Genomic DNA, 18,384 nt, shown 5'->3' with positions numbered 1-18,384 from the left:
AATGACTACTATGAGAACTATAGCAGGCTGAATAATGGCCAGCCAAAGAAATCAGGTCCTAATCCCTGAAACCTATATATGTTACTTTGTAAGGGAAAAGGGCCTTTGTAGTTGTGCTTAAGTTAAAGGTCTTGAGGTAATCCTTGTTTATGTAGACAGGCACTAAATGCCATCCCAAGTGTCCTTATAAGAGAGTAGGAGAGGGAGATTCAACCTACAGAAGAGAAAGCAATGCAAAAATTCAGGAAAGCACCGACATGACATGGCCACAAGCTAAGGGAATGCCAGCAGACTAAAAGTTGGGAAAGACAAGGGACAAAATTTCTCCTAAAGCCTATAGAGGGAGCATGGCCCTACTGACTGATTTTGGTTCAGTGAAACTTACTTTTAGCTTTTGGCCTCCCAGAACTATGAGAAAATGCATTTCTATCATTTTAAGCCATTACATTTGAGGTAATTTTATTATAGCAGCTACCAGAAATGTAACTAATATAGCAAGTATCAAAATTAATATTAATAAGCAATAAATAAAAAGCTATCCCACTCCTTGGCATTTGTCCAAAAGAACTAAAATCAGTATACTATAGTAATACATGCATTTCAATGTTTGTAGCAATGCAATTTATAATAGCCCAGTTACACAACCAACCTAAGTGTCCATCAATAGATGAATGGATTTTAAAAAAATGTGGTATATACACCATGGAGTTCCGTTCAGCCATAAAGAATAAATTATATCATTTGCCAGAAATTGGATAAAGTTGGAGAACATCATGCTAAGTGAAGTAAGTCAGACTCAAAGTTTAGGGTCAGAATTCTTCTATGTGGAAGCTCAAGAGAAAAAAAAAAGGTATCTCACAAAAATAGAAGGAAGAACAGCAGAGTAAAGCAAGGGGATTGAGGTAGGAGGGAAGAAAGGAGGAAAAGGGGGGGGTACTGGGGAAATAAACTGACCAAATTATGCTATGTATAAAGGAGATTATATTACAATGAATCATACTGCTATGTATAGTGATAATGTAGCAATATAAAAAATAAACAAATAGAAGGAAGACCAGTAAAGTAAAGGAAGGGTATGGGGGAGAGAGGAGGGGAAGGAAAAGGGAAGTACTGGGAAGTACTGTGCATGTATGAATGTCACAATGAATCCCACTATTATGTAAAATTATAATGAAAACAATGAGAGATATTAGTATCATAAAATTATGCAAAATTATGTAATAAATAAAAAGAACAAGAAAATAAGCGTACCTCTCATACTGCAAGATAATGTTAATCATTGCATGCTTGTGTGCATGGTTTATATATGAATTTGTATGTGTAAATATGTACCATATATTTAAAAATGTATGTTTAAAAATAATGTGCATATGGGCATATGCTATGGGCGTATGAACACTCAAAAATAAAATTTAATTAAGCCTTTTTTATACTAGAACCTTAGACACACTATTCATTCTCTTACAGCTAATAATTGTTATTAACCCACTAAGTCAGAAGTTTTCTGTTTTGCCACTATTCCAATGAAACTGACACAGGTGCATCAAGATAGACTGGAAATCGATAATCTAGAGCTTATATATGTGTGTATGTGTGTGTGTGTGTGTGTGTGTGTATTTCATTTTATATTTTTCAAATATTCTGATCATTCACTTATTACTTTTCTCAAAATAATAGAACTCTAAAACATAATATTTATTTCAAAAGTTACCATAAGGGGTATATTTGTTACTCAATTTCCATTTTTATAGGTATCCCACATCTGGGGCAATGAAACTTAATGGGTTTAAAAAGATCAGCACTAAATCTGACCAAGATTTAAAGATTTTCTGATAGAGATGAATCATTCGAAACTGCACAGAAAATCCAGCAAATCAAAAATCAACATAAATCCAAATAAAATAAAAAGCCATACACAGAAGGAAAAGTAATCACAGTTTACTACCTAGCTCAACTGTACTGTTTACACAGTCATAACAATACAAATGGTGAATATCAATCCAAGCAAAATTGCAACGTAACGATAAAGAGAGGGTGAAGGGTGGAAAAGGTACATGTGTAATGACAAGAGGGGGATAGAAAGAGCCAAATCCTCGTGTTTCCTAGTGGGACATCAATAAGAAATGCCTAAACTATTTTTAAAAATCAAGAAAGAGCACCACAAACATCTCACTTAGAAATATGAACATTAGGGCTGGGGATATAGCTCAGTTGGTAGAGTGCTTGCCTTGCAAGCACAAGTCCTGGGTTCCAATCCCCAGCACTGTCAAAAAAAAAAGAAAGAAAGAAAAAAAATATGAACATTAATACCAAAATATAAAACAACAACAAAATTAAACAGTTACATTTGAGAAAGAGGGAATAATAAAATGTGGAAGGTATTTCTGTTTTTAAACTATAATATAAACACTGTACATATCTATTTCTTTTACTTGTTAAACTGTGCATACATAATTTTAACAAAACATAAAATGTAAAAAAAAAAAAAAAAAAAAAAAAAAAAAAAAAAGATTCCTTGACAATTTCCCACAAAAAGCTCTCCATGAACAAAAAAAGTGTGTAGATTTACTTTGGGTTCTCACAATGCATATATAAATGCTATTATTTCAGTCTCAGCAATATTCTTGAGAATACAGGTCTGAATTTTCTTCCATCAAGTAGGAAGAATCATTGCCAATAAAACTTGGCTCACAATGATCCCTAAAGACAATATCCCATATGTATCAGACACTAATCATAGTACCTTCTAAAGAAAATTGTCACCCACATAAGCTGTAATAAAGGGACAGCCTTTGGTAACATCTTCCCTAGACTTATCTGATTGGATTAGCAGCTATGCCAGTAGTGTATCAAATAAATACAGGTCTTGAGGCAATGTCTTATACATTTACAATAAAAAAGGTCTGTATCACTCACAGAAACATAACATCAACAATAAGCAAAGGGACTTTTATCTGATAAGCAAAAATTTTACTATACAAACAAATTTCAAGATTTGAATCTTAAAATCTAAAATAAGATTTTATATTAAAATTTAAAACATCAGGCAAGTACATAAGATAAAATCTTATAAATAATCTACCATGACTCTGTTCATGGTCTTATTCTTTCAGTTCTTTTAAGTTTCATGCATTTTTTTAAGCCAAATAAGCTTTAGAAAGGTGGAATTTATGTAACTACATAAATGGCACAATACTACTACATAGGTCATAGGAATAAAGTACAGCTAAGATCTACCCAAAGTTGAATTCTATTCAAGTACAATGTAGCTTATTTGCAAATGATCATACTGCTTTTTAAATGTTATGACTTTTCATGGTCAAAAACACTATAGTTAAAACTTAAAACTTATATAAGTCCTTAATTATAGCCCATAAATCCCAATGTAATGCATCAGTTACATTAGCTTTCTTTTGTAACTGTCACTAACAACCTATAGGATGGTCAGTAACCTAGATCTAAAGTGAAAAAGGCAAACTGGACCAATAAAGATACCTTATCAGAGATAATGAACTAGGAAATATTCAGAGACAGGACCTCAGCCTAAAAGTTCCTAAACTAGAGAAAAAACACAAAAGTAGCCTCAAGTATGCCAAAATTATAAAGCTGTGATAAAGTAAGAACCAGTGAGTAGTAGAAAAATAAGTATATAAGAGAGGCACAAATGTAGAGATAAGATGACTAGTTTGCCTATCCTCGTTTGCCTGGAACTGTTCCAGTTTTAGCACTGGAAGACCCATGTCCTGGGAAAACCCTCAATATTGAAAAAGAGGGAAGGATGGGATCAATTGAATCAAGTTAACAATTAAATACCAGTGTGAAGCTCAAAGATCCCATGCTCTTGGGGTCACTGGAACTATCTTAGATCCAGAATAAACTCGCAAGTTGTAGACTCTTTAAAGGAGTATGGATATGTGTATGATCCCAATTCTGACTTTATTAACCACTGATTTTTTTTTAATTTTTAATTTATTTAAAATATTTTTATTTTCACAGATTGCATTTTGATTCATTGTATACAAATGGGGTACAACTTTTCATTTCTATGGTTGTACACAATTTAGATTCACATCATTCATGTAATCATACATATACATGGGGTAATACTGTCTGTCTCAGTCTACTATCGTTCCTTCCCCGATTCCCTTCTGCCCCATTTTCCTCTACACCATTCAAAGTCCCTTCATTCTTCTCTTCCCTGCCCCTCTTGTTATGTATCATCATCCACTTATCAGAGAAAACATTCAGTCTTTGGTTTTTTGGGCTTGGCCTATTTCACTTAGCATGAAATTTTCCAACTTTATCCATTTACTAGCAAATGCCGTAACTTTATTCTTCTTTATGGTTGAGTAATATTCCATTGTGTATATATACCACAGTTTCTTTATCCATTCATCAATTGAAGGGCATCTAGGTTGGTTCCACAATCTAGCTGTTGTGAACTGAGCAGCTATGAACATTGGTGTGACTGCATCACTGTAGTATGCTGACTTTAAGTCCTCTGGGTATAAACAGAGGAGTGAGATAGCTGGATCAAATGGTGGGTCCATTCCAAGTTTTCTGAGGAATCTCCATACTGCTTCCAGAGTGACTACACCAATTTACAACTCTACCAGCAATGTATGAGTGTGCCTTTTCCCCCACATCCATGCCAACACTTATTATTGCTTATGTTCTTGATAACAGCCATTCTAATTGGAGTTAATATGAAATCTTAGGGTGGTTTTAATTTGCATTTCTCTAATTACTAGGGATGATGAGCACTTTTTCATATATTTATTGATCACCTGTATATCTTCTTCTGTGAAGTGTCTGCCCATTTCCTTAGCCCATTAATTGATTGGGTTCTTTGTATTTTGGTGAAAAGTTTTTTAAGTTTTTATAAATTTTGGAGGTTAGTGCTCTGTCTGAAGTGTGTGTGGAGAAGATTTTCTCCCACTCTGTAGGCTCTCTTTTCACACTGATTATTTCCTGTGCTGAGAAAAATCTTTTTAGTTTGAATCTATCCCATTTATTGATTCTTGCTTTTATTTCTTGCACTATGGGGGTCTTGTTAAGGAAGTCTGGTCCTAAGCCAACATGATGGGAGATTCAGGCCTACTTTTTCTTCTATTTGGTGAAGGGTCTCAGGTCTAATTCCTAGATCCTTGATCCATTTTGAGTTAAGTTTTGTACAGGGTGAGAGCTAGAACCCCTGATTCTTGAAATAAACTTCCCCTTGCTTGGGTTAGCCTAAATTCTTGCAGCCAAAAGGGCCTAAATGAAAAATGAATTATTTCAATGGTAGATGAAAGAAAATTTAGCTGGTTGTTTCATGTCAACTTTACAGAAAATAATTTTCCCAAGGTATTTTTAAAAGTTGGAAAATTGACACTGTAATGAGAGAATAAAAATTAAAAAAAGAAGGCTGGGATTGTAGCTAAGTGGTAGAGCCCTTGCCTAGTATGTGTGAAGCAGTGGGTTTGATTCTCAGCACCACATACAAATAAATAAATAAAGGTTCATCAACAAGTAAGTCAAATCATTATGTCCTTAAATATTTCATGTCAGGTGAACTTTAAAACTCTTCCAATTCCAAGATTCTATTCTATAGTTTCAAGACACAAGGAAACTGAAAAGTCCACTAACATTCAGAAAGTGAATTGTTTTCACCATGTGCACAATCAATTGTAGATAAACTAAGAAATTTAGTGCTTGACAGTTTTATTATTTAGTTTCATAGTGACATCTAGTGGATTAAAACTGCAACAGAAAAAGCAAGATTAAAAAGCATCTATCATTACGCAGTTGTATGGGTAAAAGTTCACATGCCCAACATAGTTGAGTCACTAAATATTCTTTAACAAATTCATCTTCTTCCAAGGAAAAAGATTGTTAAACAATACATAAAAGTTTTTAAAATTTTATAACATTTATTGCTTTGCATAACCTGATTTCTCCTACTCCATCTAACTTCATTTTGTTATTCTTTATAAACTCAGAAAGCCTTTACCTTTTATTCACAAATATACCAACCACATTTGTAGATTATAAGTCTTTAACTGTTCCTCTCATCTGAAAATTCTTTTATCAATTCAGCTTACCAATTCAAAATATACAACCCCATTCCATTTCTTTCATGAATACTTCCCCCATTATTTCCTCAGAATTTAAAAATGTCTTAACTCCCATGGCAAAACTTAATTGCCAGATACAGGAAATGTGTCCACAATGTTATTTAATAGACTAGGAACTATTAGCTTTGTATGTCTCCCTGGAAATATAAACCCATGGAGGGTGCCATTTCACATTTCATTAGTATCCCCACAATGCTTAACAAATACAATGTATTCAAATACATGCTGACTAATGTGTTCTATCCATGCGTTAAACAGATGAAGTTTATAGCCATTAAGTACCACAGAAGCAAAGACTGAATGTGGCTGAGTAAATTTTCTATCCCTTATATTTTATGCAGTGCCATGAATTTTTGCTGAACAAATTTTTCATAATCTTAAAAGAGAAAAAATGATTACGAAAATTACTACTACTAACCAAACAAAAAGTCAGTTTTAGATAAAGGAAATTTAAAAACGAAATATCTACATAACATGTACTTCTAAAGCTTTCCCTATTTATACTAATAGCCCAATCAGATTATGACCAAGTACATTAACTCAGGCAATATATAGCTTCTATTTTCAGAGTCATCATTTTCCACATTTTTTCTCCTCCTCTCACTACCCTTAGGAATGTACTTTTTAATAAATGAAGAACAATTCCCAAAGCAGAGGTGAAGAATATACCAAATGAACAAAAGCTCAGCATACTAAGGAAGGCACCTAGTAGGAGTCAAGTGATTTGAGTGAACAAATCTATTCATAATTTTTAAATATTAGGTATATGAAGTGAGTTACTAAATAAAAAGACATTTTTTCCAAAACTTCTGGCTATGTTAGGCACTTCCATGTTATTACTTTACCTACAACTATAGATTCATTTATTATGATAACCAGATTAAGACAGAAAAGTAAGAAAAAAGATACAAAGATAAATAATAAATGAAATGTCCTTTAGATGTACTGAATCTCTTTGCAACAAAGGTTAAGAATCACTTCTGTCTGTACGCTACAAACTAATAGTAACTTACCCCAAAACATAATCTCATTATAATTGAGAAAATCTATGTTCTTTGGTCCAAAGCTCTTTCTAATGAATTTTGAATATCTAACACTTTGGCACCTTTATTTAGATGATTCTAAAGTTGTACCAAAAATAAATTAAAATGTAAATTAGAAAAATACATGTAAAAATAAGCACTATTCCATTGGTCCCCATTTTTACAAAAATTTTTAAAAGAGATAAAAAGTAAAGCTAAATATAACCCCTATTTCATATTCTTTTACTATCATATTTTTAGTTTACAGAATGGGAAAAAAATCAGATATAAGATAAAATGAATATGTACTTACAGCCTGGGCTTGTTGTTGGAATAATTCATTCTCATTCTCTCCATCTTTTACTGCACCCCCAAATATCTGGGAAGGGGGAAACCTAGAACTTCCAATAGCAGCATTCAAATTGCTTGGAAAAATACTTGTCCCTTTAGGAGTAAAGTGTGCTGGATCTGAAGATTGCATTGCTATAGAGCCTTCTTTTTCTGCCTATACAAAAGAAAAAGGAGGGATAGTGAGATTCCACTCCAATCCAGTATAATCAAATAAGGTCTCTAGGGCAGGCAAAAGATTTTCAGTTGGTTGGGAGGAGTTAGCTGTTAAAGAAACTAACCTTTACTATCCACCTATTAATATTAATAACTTATTTATATTATTTCCTTTAATTCTCACACAATCCTGTAAAATAAGCATCATATCTGTATTTATAGGGATATATACAACCATAAAAGTTAAGTAACCCAAGGTCACATACCTAGAAGTAACACAGCCAGAATTCAAACTCAAGTGTGAATCCAAAATTTTGACATTGTTTGTACCTATTTGTTAAAAACAAAAAACACATCCGAACACACAGGAATAAAACGTGGTTTCTCTATACTCACTAGAAAGTCAGATTATATAAAGCATGGAATTGGAAGAAAGTGATACTGTTACTGCCTAATAGTTTATCTTACAATACACATACTTTCCATTCAATCATTACTCAGGTTCACTTCTGAACTTACTGCTTCAAAAGACTTCTGAAGTTGCTGCTGTTTTTTCAGCCTAATTTGTTGATTTACTCGGTATTTGACTTGTCTCTGAAAATGTTTCAAAGCTTCTTGTTTTTTTCTTAGTTGTTCCTTTAGTTCTTCTTCAATCATATGTGCTGAAGTCTTTAAAGATAAAAAATACATTAATTTAATTGTTAATAGTTTTGCCCAAGGGCTGTTGCAAACCCAAAGAAATCAGAGAAATATAATCCTAGAAAAAATAATTTGGATCTATAATCCAAAATTCCCAAGAGTAAGGAAATGATGAGTGTTCAGAGCCAATGAACTACATAGCTAGTGAGTACCAAGTACTTAAACCAATCATAAACTAAAAATAGGAATTTGTAAATACTCAAATTTTAATTATTAAACTGAAACTAAAGATGTCCTCGTTAATTTTTCCCCACATTTTATTAATTCTTAATGAACCAATTTAAATCCACTTGTTACACATTTTCTAAAAGGACTAAGTAAACAATACTGATATACCAGACTGCTCACCACTCACCAGATACATCCTAATATAAAACTCCTTCATACTCAGAATTATGCTCCATTTTTAATATAGCATATTCTTCCTTTCATGTCCACCTAGTAAAGGGACTACTCAATCTTCAAGACCATCTAAAATCCATCCCTAGTACTTCCTATAACACTCTGAGCTCTTAGCCTACGGTATCTTTCCTTTTACTTATTTTACTGAGTTCAACACTTATTGACTCACCCATCAGATTATAAGTTCTTTAAGGACAGGAAATGCATTTAACATTCCTTTGTTTTCCCTACAATATAGCATAGAGCCTTGACTATAAAGGTACTGAATATATATTTATAAATTTCTCAGTCCTACAACAATTCTAAGAAATCTAGAATATTATCACATTTGAGTCCTTGATCTATAGTCACCTGCTTTAAGTGCTCTGAATAACCACAGGAATGCAAATAATAACCATTATCATTATTAAGGAGCTATTATATGCAAGCATTTTATATTATATCACTCTATCCTCAACACTACCTTAAGTAGTAAGATAATTCTTTATTACAAATGAGGAAACTGGTGTTCAGAAAAATCAATCTCCAGTAGGAGCCCAAGATTCTATAGCTGGCTCCTAGCAGAGCTAGACGTTTCTTTTACTCTTAACACTTTCATTATCTATCCTGCATTGCTTTTCTCTTGACTATATGTTTTTCCTTCAAAAGAAATTCTCAAAATAAATAAACCATCATTGTACCTTCTTCTTATTGCTTCTTGTAGCACAGTGATTTCAACTTTCAAATGTGAAGAGTATCTCAGCTTATAGTACAGGCTCTTGTTAAATTAAAAAACCAAATGAATTTTAATTTAAATTAAGGTTTTCAAGAAACCTATCCTATAAACTATTCTAAAAGAGTACGGTCAACTAGAGTCGAGTGTACAATACAAATAGCAAAGAACAACTGCATAAATAATTCCAAAGGAGAGATATATATAATAAGGCCTGAAAAACTGATGCAGACTAACCCAAGCCCAGACAAATGTAAGCCATTCAACCTCTTTCTTTTACTTCCATTTTCTCTGGCCTGCCACTCTTTTACCCCCACACCAACATTATCAAATATTTTATTAAAGTGCATGACTGACAATAGATTTTGAATCTTAGCTGTAAGCCAAAGATAAATGTGTACCAGCATTTAGAAACACTTTTCTTAACAAACATCACTGTGCCAGCAACAAGAACTCAACAACTCTTGTCCTATGGGATGTTAAGAGGTTCCCAGAATCAAATAAATCTGGAAAATACTGAATTAAACAAAACTAAATATTATTTTGACTGTACAACTAACTTCTCATAGCCTTCCTTCACCCCATGGACTATCCAAGGAGAAATACAGAATGAAATGTTTCTAACCATAATCAACACATTTTAGATGATTCACAGATGATGGAATTGATACTAGATTATATAGTAGTTAGTCTTCAAAGATGATTTCTCCTCCTCCCTCCCTATCTTTTTTTTAAATGCAGTATTGGGGATTGAGCATAGGGGCCTCAAACATGCTAGGCACATACTCTACCACTGTGCCACATCCCCAGCCCTCTCTTCCTCCCCTCAATAAATCAAGCCTCCTGGTATTTATGCTCATATTTATTATGTTCCCACACCAAATTTGATCCAGACCTGAACATCTGATAGAATAAAGTAGAAGTGTTGGCTCCATCACTTCCCAAGCAAGGTCATAAAGCAACTTCTACCTGAAGCTCTTGGAGTGCTCATTCTGGGAGAAACCAGCACCATATAAGAATTCCGACTACTCTGAGACTACCATGCCATGAGGAAACACAAACTGCCCAAAGGCCATCTGAAAGAAGATAGATATACAACCAGCCCCCAGCCATTTTGATCATCCTAGCCCAAGTGCCAGAATGTGAGCAAGAAAGCCACCTAGACATTACAGTCTATCAAGTGTCACAGGAAGAAGCACCAAAGAATTCAACCAAAAACCAGAATCCATTCAAGCTGTCCCAAATTAAGCTACCTCAGATGAGGCCCCAGACACTGAGAAACAGAGACAAGTCATCCCACTATATCCTGCCCAAATTCCTGACACAGTATTTTTTGCTTTATTCCACTAGATTTTCAGCAAAAGATAACTAGAACAAATAATGAAATAATGTAATAGCCATACATGATAATAGGACAGCAGTGTCATTTGATGCTAATTTAATTATTGTGGGGTAATGGGATCTAAGCTCTGGCATTATTTTTAGGAATACTGATGACTCCTTGAAATTCTGGGAGGAAATGAATAGGAGTTACCTTTAGAAGAGACATGTTAGTGTAACAAGTTTTAGAAGTAACTAGGTTCATCTACTCTGAGCTAAGAGTGTTATGTCTGTAAATAAGGGTGGATTCCCAGACTAGACAGGCTAAAGTAATAAAGTATTAGATGTTTGATCAAACTTCCCTTAGCTAAAACTGATTTGAATTTTTTAACATTTTGAATTAATGTGCAGGAACTTAATATTCAATTTTTTTTTAAATACAAGAGAACAAACCCAAGGCCTCACACATGCTAGGCAAGCCCTCTACCACTGGACTACATCCCCAGCCCTTCATTTATTTTTACTTTATTTTGTTTATTATTATTATTTTGGGGGAGTACTGTGGATTGTACAGTGGTTCTTTATCCCTGAGCTACATCCCCAGTCTTTTTTTTTTTTTTAATTTTTTAAGTCAGGATCTCACTAAGTTGCTGAGGCTATCCTCAGCCTTCTGCCTCCTCCTTCAGCCTCCTGCCTCACATCCCGAGTCCCTAGAATTGCAGACATGTGCTACAGCATCTGGCTCTCTTTTTAATGTTTAAGACAGGGTGTCACCATGTTGCCCAGGCTGGTCTTGAACTGGCAATCTTCCTGCCTCAGTCTCCCATATAGCTGGAATTACAGGTGTACACCACCATGCTTAAGCTAAGATTTAACTCTTCTTAAAATAGAAAAAGAAGCTAGGCACAGTAGCACACTCCTATAATCACAGAAGCTTGGGAGGCTGATGCAAGAGGACTGTAAGTTCAAAGCTAGCCTCAGCAACTTAGCATGATCCTGTCTCAAAATAAAAAATAAAAAGGGCTGAGGATGTGACTCCGTGGTTAAGTACCCCTGGGTTCAATCCCTGGTACGGAAGAAAGGAAAGAAAGAAGAAAGGAAGGAAGGAAGGAAGGATGGAAGGAAGGATGGAAGGAAGGAAGGAAGGAAGGAAGGAAGGAAGGAAGGAAGGAAGGAGAGAAAAGGGTTTGATGGTGTCAAATTTTAGGCAGTTTGATAACACTGATATTATAAAGATGTCATAATCTAAGCAATTAAAAATATGTATTAATAACTTAAATAATGAGACCTTTGCACCAAAACTTACTGATATTCCCTGTATATCTCTTTTCATCCCCACTTCCAACTATCCTTTTTCAAGGCTTTTCCTTTCCATTTCTTAGCACTACAAAAGCTTTGATGGTATACTTCATGCCTAAATTGTTATAATTATATCCTAACTTGTCCCCCTGGATCCAATCTTTCCATAACCTTTAAAAAGTTTGAAGCAATTAATTTCACCAAAACACAGATTATGAAATTCATCTGTAAATATTAAACAATAAATAAAGTCAATCCCTTCTCCAAAATGTCCTATAATTCCTCATCACCCCTATTTTCCATAATCCTCCCAACCACCATCCCTCTATTTAACTTTCCCTTCCAATCAATCTAATCAACTCTTAGAACCCTGAACACATCTTGTTTACTTCCATCTCTCCCCATTTCCCTTAATAGGAGAATCATCCCACTCTCTTCTCAGATTATCCAAAGTCTTTTAAACTTTTCTGGCTCACATAAACCCAGTCATATCTTTCTTCTTTAATTAAACATCACCTCTTAGTATAATCATGTACTAGTGACACTTTTAAAATTCATTCAGAAAATAGGGTAGGGATAAATCAGTTAATATGTATACATATATATGTGAATATTAATTTAATAAATATACTACATTACTTTGTCATTTAACATTTACTTCAAAATGTCTCATTTCCCCTTGGGATAAAGTACACATACTTTAGTGAAAAGGGAAAAGGGAACATACTTTTCCACCCATGTTCTGTACTCAGTCTATTTAGAGAAGATCATTACACATTTTATGCATTCCATAAATATTTACTGAATGCCTATACTTATTAGGCAATAATTATTTAAGATAAAAGAGAGGTAATGATAAGCAAGATTTCTTATCTATGCACAAGGAGCTTACACTCCACCAGTAAAAGTAGACATATAACAACTTACTATAATATAATGTATAAGTTCCATAATAAAATTTTAACAAATAGCTAAGGAGCACAATTTAGGGAAACACTATCAAAAACCTTCTTATAAAATTATCTTCATGCTAATTCACATAAGAACCATCAGGTAAACATGCACATAAGTAAATTTTGCGAATATTTTCTTCATCTAAAATGCTCCTCCTTTCTAGGCCAATAAAGATCGTATTTCCTCACTCATCATCTACTATGTGCAAGAGCAGGAAGGAACAAGAAATAAAGGTCCCTGTTCTCATGGAATTTATAGTTAAAACTGTCTCAAAATTCCAATCAATTAATTTATTTCTCCTTTTTGCTTGAATCTCCATTTTAAAACGTAAACATTGTGTTGCCAGCAATCAAATTTGTGAAGTAAATGATAAACATCCTCTCCCATGTTATTATGGCCTGTACATAGGTCTACTTAAATAGTATTTTGATTGTACAAACTAAAGCTGCAGCAAGTTTTGGCAAAAACATACTTGTTCTATAATCCTAATGCAAAAATATAATCTATTTACAACAGAAGAGAAACAGCATCTTCCAACTGTTCGTCTTTAAGCACCAAAAATTAGAGAAGACTAATAAAAACAAAGAGGAAATCACCACATTTGGATCAAAGTGACACTTACATATGCTGGGATTTCCGAACTACTGGGGGAGGCAGGTTCCACCCATACCCCAACAGGTACTACAGCTTGATTCCTCTCAGCCAGCACTGCTAACATGTCCTTGTTCTTCATGGGGTTTAAAGCCTGGGGCAACTTTGTGGTATTCTGAGATTTCTTGAGGGGAGCCATACGTCCTGGCATCTGTGACTTTTGGTTAGAAAAAAGAAAAACGTCAAAAGCTCAAACCTAATACATGAGTCACGGATATATGAGGAGAGAAGACCTAGGAAGCAGAAACCTGGCATGGAGCAGAAAACCACGGATTCTAGAGAAAGAGTAAAGAAAAAGAGACGAAGAAAAAAAGTAAAGGCTCAAGGAAAGGTTTAAAAACTGCCTCCTGGAAGGAATGAGGATGAGAGGAAAGAGAAGCAAGGTTCGAAATCGGAGACCGAAGACTGTGCCTAGCGGTGAGCACAGCGCGGGTAGTTGGAGGAGAGAACCTGGGTCTGAAGCAGAGTCCCAATACTGTAATCGGGATTCGGATATGGAGAGAAGCGCTGAACCCACGACTTCCGGGCCAGATAAACAGCCTGCTTCAGAGGACGCGGGAGCCCACTCCTGCTCAAGCAGTACTGACGCAGAATCAGTCCTGAGCTCGCCAGTGACTCAAACTACGATGGACACTAAGGAAACCACCTCGAGTAAACCGCCACTTTTGGGCGGGCCGCTCCGCCCCGCCCCTCCACTACCTTGTGCCCGCCCCTTCCGGGCTTCCCGTCATCGCCCGGGGAATGGGGAGGTGGGAGGGGCGGGTCTTCATGCGTCGGTGGCTCCGTCACTTCCGCTTCCTGTCCTGTTGACGAGAGGGACGGGAGGGTGTGTGGGGTTGCTGGGTGACGCGCGAGATGAGGTACTGCCAATCGGTGATGCTAAGACCATTCCAAAACCCTCAGGAAAAGAGCTGCCTTGAGCTGGTGATCCGACCGACTGGGTTGGCCATGGTTGCAGTTGAGGAAAATACCGGAAAAGAATAGAAGGGCCGGGCAGGATTTCCTCGAGAAACAGACTACTCAACAATAATTCATACTATTCTTTTACATAATTCATTATGTTTGCAGCTCTGTTTCATACATATTCTTGTATTTGAACATCACAGCCTCGTGAGTGGTCTCCTGTGCTCCAAATTGCTGTAATACTGTAATACAGTGTAATATACACTTCATTAACCCTGTGGGACACCCACTCATTCATTAAAAACACTTTATTGCATGCTTTTTATATTCCAGGGATACTCTTGGCACTGAAGATAAATAGCGAACAAAACAAATGTCCTTTGTTAGGGGATTTACAATAAGATGATGTAGCCGAATAAAAACATATGAATAAGTTAGTAAATGTGTCAACTTCTAATGAGTGCTGTGGAGTAAAAGGAGACAGGACAGGATAGGGAATTGTTTTAGGGGAGGAGGGAAGATGAACTATTACATAGGATGTTCAGAACTTTTGAGTGAAGACTTAAATGATATAATAGAAAAACCACCGTGATCGTTAAGGGAGCGTTTTTCAGTGTTCCAGATAAAAGGAACAGCAAATACAAATGCCCCAAGGTGAGCATTTCCTGGCTGAGGAGCAACAAGGAAGCTAGTGTAACTAGAGCAGAGTGAGAAGGGAAGAGCTGAGACAGGAGGCAAAATTTGGGGCCTGGGCTAACAAACATATTAGAACATCGTAAGCCACCATAAGGTGCTGAGATAAGGAGTTGTTGGAAGGTTTTGAGCAAAGTAATGTCATAATATGACTTGCATTTTTTTTTAAATTGTTCCAGATGCTATATTGAGAAAAAAAGGAATATGGATAGAAGAAAGACCAATTAGGCTATTGCAATAATTCAGGTAGGAGATTTTGAGGTTGTTGGATCAGCAAGTAGTGGTGAAGATGGTGAAAAGAGGTTGAATTCTGGATATATTTGGGAGGCAAAATTTTCAGGATCTGCTGAAGTGTGTGGATATGTACTTTGAATTGTGTGCGTGTGGTAAGACTTAAAGTAAGTTCTAGGGGTTCATCTTAGCCACCAAAAGAATGGAATAGGTATTTACTGAGATAGTAGAGATGCTAAAGGACTAGGTTTGAGCTGCTTTCCTGCACCACACTCTCCTGCCATGATATTCTGTCTCACCTCAAGCCCTGAGGAATGGAGCTAGCTGTCCATGGACTGAGACCTCTGAAACCAGTCTGAAGTAGATGCTTACTTGTTGAGCCAGATGTTTCTTCCCAGAGACTCAAGAAGGGAAAGGCAGAGAAGCAGAATATGAGGTGAAGTGGGAGTGGAAACTAACAGAGAAACTTTGAACATAGTGGAACCTATAGAGAGCAGGAAAGAGCCTACTTGTCCTGGTTGTGCATTTTCTACCATCTATCTGTCACCTACAGACAATGTGCCAGAACAGTGCTGCACACTCTTAAACTCCACTCAAGAGAAGGAAGAAAACTTGGTCATCCAGGTGGGTTTGGGAATCACAAAGAGACAATATTGCCCCTACCAGGATGAAACTGAACTGAAACTCCTTGTTCACGTGGGGGCTTCCTGTACAGACAACAGGGTTCCTCTGTCACTACTGCAGAGGAAAGTGGGAACCCTAATGAGGGAAGAGAGATGATTCTACTGGGGAAAAAATTGACCAGAAATTATGGCTCTGAAAAGAAAAGGTTGATTGAGAGTTTAAGGAAATTAACAGCATTCTGTCTTGCCAGAGAAAACAATTCGAACAAAGGAATTCTCAAATTGACCAAGGGGTATTGGTAAGCTTAATCAGCACTTTCATCATTAAATAATGGAAAATTAAATAGACCAGAGTTTCTTCAACTATGGTCCCACAACCTGTAGCATAAGCATTATCTGGGAACTATTAAAAATGCAAATCGCTGAATCAGAAACTGAGATGGGCCCACCAAGCTGTAGTTTAACAGGTGTTTCTACAGGTGTTTCTAATGCAAACTAAAGTTGTAAATCCACTGTATGAGTGCTGGAAGCAAATGAATCACAGTTGTGAAGAACCCCTAACATTACACCCTGATGTGGGACAAATAAAAAATTGAGAAACTAGCAATTTAAATATCAGAGGTTGACCGTAGTTCAGACATAAGGATGTAGCTGCATATAAAATACTTTATTAACCTAAATACAAAAAGGGAATATGTTGACTCATATACATGAAAGTTCATTGTTTTTATCCAGCTTTATTAAGGTATGATTAACCAAAAAAACTATATATTTACAGTACCTATTTTGGTATACATATATGTTATGAAATGATCACCACAATCAAGCTAACATATCTATCATTTCACCTAGCTACTACTTATGTATGTGAGTAATGAGAACCCATGAAATTTCAAGGAAATTTCAAGTATACAAGACATTATTATAGCTAGCCAACATGCCAAATATTAGGTCTCCAGAGCCTATTCATCTTGTAACTAAAAGTTTCTAGCCATTGACCAACAGCTCCCATAATAACCTGCCCTTCTACTTCCTGTTACCATGAGTTCACCTTTCTTAGATTCCATGTATAAGTGAGATGATGCAGTATCTTTCTGTTCTTGGTCTAATTTACATAGCATAATGTCCTCCAGGTTCATCCATGCAGGATTTCTTTTTTCTTTCTTTTTTTTTTTAAATTGTAAACAAATGGGGTACAACTTGTTTCTCTGGTTATACATGAAGTAGAGCTGTACCATTTGTGCAATCATACATTTACATAGGGTAATGGTGTTTGATTCATTCTGTTATTTTTCTTCCCCCCTCCACGCCTCCCACCCCTCTTTTCCCTCTATAAAGTCCCTCCTTCCTCCACTAGGATTTCTTAAGAGAATGAAAACCTGACTGAAGTATATGTTTCTTCCCTCAATTTTTTTTTTTTTTTATTGTTTTGGGGATCGAACACAAGGGCACTTGACCACTGAGCCACATCTCCAGCCCCTTTTACTATTTTACTTAGAGACAGGGTCTTGAGGAGTTGCTAAGAACCTCACTAAGTTGCTAAGGCTGGCTCTGAACTCACGATCCTCCTGTCTCAGACTTCTGAGCCTCTGGGATTACAGGCATGTGTCACAGCACCTGGCCTTCATCCCAACTTTTGATACCTGAAAAAGATAATAATAGAGTATCACTCCTCAGCTGAAGGTAGGCACAGGAACCTCAAGTAGGCACAGTGACTAGATGGGGTCAACTCATAGCCTATAAAGAGGTATGGCTCTGAAAGCCTTTTCAGTGATACATTCCGAAGACTTTGATACCGCCATTTACCGGTGACAAGTTCTGCTTCCTCTAATGTTGAAGTTTGAACACTAGAGAAGCACACCAAGGCAAGCATATTAAGCAGGTTTTGTTTAAAAGTAGTAATAATACAGACTTCTCCCGGGAGGGAGAAGGGGCCCATGGCTGATGTTCTAAAGTCCCAAGAAGTGAGCACACCCTACATCTTTTATAGGTTAAGGTCTCTTGTTCTTCAGTCCTCTCTCCGCTTATCTCTCCTTCCTGCCTACATGACGAAGCCTGGTTCTGCAGGTGAGATGTAAAAAGTGAGAAGTGGATGGGGCAGGGAGAGGGCCAAAGTGATTCAGCCAGGCAAGGGCCCAGCGGGCAATAATTAGCAGCTCCTTGCTTGCAGTCCTTGATACGAGCAGGTAAATTTGGTAATCAATGAGCTCCTGAGATCCTTAATATTCCATTCTCCCAGGGGCAGTCTCCAACTT

At 36.1% G+C, this 18,384-nt stretch overlaps 1 protein-coding gene across 1 annotated transcript in view; it reads right to left on the bottom strand.

Moving 5' to 3' along the window:
* Window positions 1-14,378, bottom strand: part of Ccdc15 (coiled-coil domain containing 15) — a 60,183-nt gene extending 45,805 nt beyond the window's left edge. The window contains exons 1-4 of the mRNA XM_047518042.1: window positions 14,130-14,378; window positions 13,651-13,836; window positions 8,162-8,311; window positions 7,452-7,643 (exon numbers count right to left, since the gene is read on the bottom strand). Of these exons, the coding sequence (XP_047373998.1) occupies window positions 7,452-7,643; window positions 8,162-8,311; window positions 13,651-13,830 (522 nt within the window). The 5' untranslated portion in view covers window positions 13,831-13,836; window positions 14,130-14,378. The remainder of the gene's footprint in view (window positions 1-7,451; window positions 7,644-8,161; window positions 8,312-13,650; window positions 13,837-14,129) is intronic.
* Window positions 14,379-18,384: the final 4,006 nt, after the last annotated feature.

The sequence above is a fragment of the Sciurus carolinensis genome, chromosome 11 (assembly GCF_902686445.1).
Source record: "Sciurus carolinensis chromosome 11, mSciCar1.2, whole genome shotgun sequence".
NCBI lineage: Eukaryota > Metazoa > Chordata > Mammalia > Rodentia > Sciuridae > Sciurus > Sciurus carolinensis.
The sequence above is the reverse complement of the archived record's forward strand: the minus strand, read 5'-3'. Positions and strand labels throughout refer to the sequence as shown.